Consider the following 1,122-nt stretch of genomic DNA (forward strand, 5'->3'; position numbering starts at 1 on the left):
CAGTGACCCCGTGCCCCCCTCCCCCAGGTCCCACCCTGCTCCTCACCAGCGACATCATCCGCGCCCGCCTCGGCTCCTCGGCGCTGGACAGGTAACTCCCGCGGGGAGGAGGGAGCGTCCCCCGTCCCCCCACACCCCACCCATCCCTGGCTGACCCCCGTGCCCCGGCAGCATCCAGGAGTACCGGCTGTCGGGGTGGCTGGCGCAGCAGGAGGACATCCACCGCATCGTCCTCTACCAGACCGACTGCACCCTCACCACCTGGACCCTGCGCTGCTTCCGCCAGGCCGACTGCATCCTCATCGTGGGGCTGGGAGACCAGGAGCCCGAGCTGGGCGAGGTCAGCTGGGGGCAGGGGAGGGGCACGAGGGGGCACTGAATCCGAAAAATCCGGAATAATGAACTGCCCGGAGACTTTTTGATCTCTGAGCAGCAAAGGTATTTATTGGCAGCGCCGGGAGCGAGCCAGCTATCGCTGGAAAAACTTGCTCCAAGGCTTCACACAGAATCAGCAGGTTTTATACAGTTTTCTTATAGGATTAAATGCATATTCAAGCGATTACAGCATCTATCAATACATATTAATCACAGGCAGAGTGTAGGTGGAGCTCAGGCAGGGCTTGGGGAGGTGCTTCTCTCGGCCCTCAATCTTGGGGGTAGTTCCAATCTTCCTCCCTGGGTCTGGGGGCTTAATCTCATCTTCCTCAGCTTGGCCTCTCTTCTTTTCCATTGTTCTTGACCCGCTCACTGAAGCTTGGAAAAAGCCTCAGCTCCTGGCCTGTTTCTTCTATTCAAGGTCTACCTTATCCTACTGCATCTTGATTTATTACCTCCAGGCCTATGACATGTTCTTTAACCGTTCTCTTAAGTTTTGCTCAGGTAAGTAGAACAGAACAAGCACAGATGGTTTGGTAGCTTGTTAGCAGACCCAAATTTCTTAGTTAACTCTTTGGGCCTGGCCTCCTGTTTCAGCACCGAAAGCAGCCCCGGCACGGGGGAGGCGGCGCCTCGAGCGCTGTGCCCGGTTCTGGGCGCTCGGTTTGGGGAGGACGTTGAGGGGCTGCGATGCCAAAATTGGCAGAAACGTGACTGCTCAGAGACAGTTTTGGGTGTTTAAGCAGC

The 1,122-nt window shown here is 57.0% G+C and overlaps 1 protein-coding gene across 1 annotated transcript in view; it reads left to right on the forward strand.

Moving 5' to 3' along the window:
• LOC108491972 (neuropathy target esterase-like) overlaps positions 1 to 379 on the forward strand; it is a 7,518-nt gene extending 7,139 nt beyond the window's left edge. The window contains exons 3-4 of the mRNA XM_017803757.1: positions 4 to 91; positions 172 to 379. Of these exons, the coding sequence (XP_017659246.1) occupies positions 4 to 91; positions 172 to 379 (296 nt within the window). The remainder of the gene's footprint in view (positions 1 to 3; positions 92 to 171) is intronic.
• The last annotated feature ends 743 nt before the right edge of the window (positions 380 to 1,122 follow it).

This window comes from Lepidothrix coronata, unplaced genomic scaffold (genome assembly GCF_001604755.1).
Source record: "Lepidothrix coronata isolate B3197 unplaced genomic scaffold, Lepidothrix_coronata-1.0 Scaffold3553, whole genome shotgun sequence".
In the NCBI taxonomy this organism is placed as follows: Eukaryota; Metazoa; Chordata; class Aves; order Passeriformes; family Pipridae; genus Lepidothrix; species Lepidothrix coronata.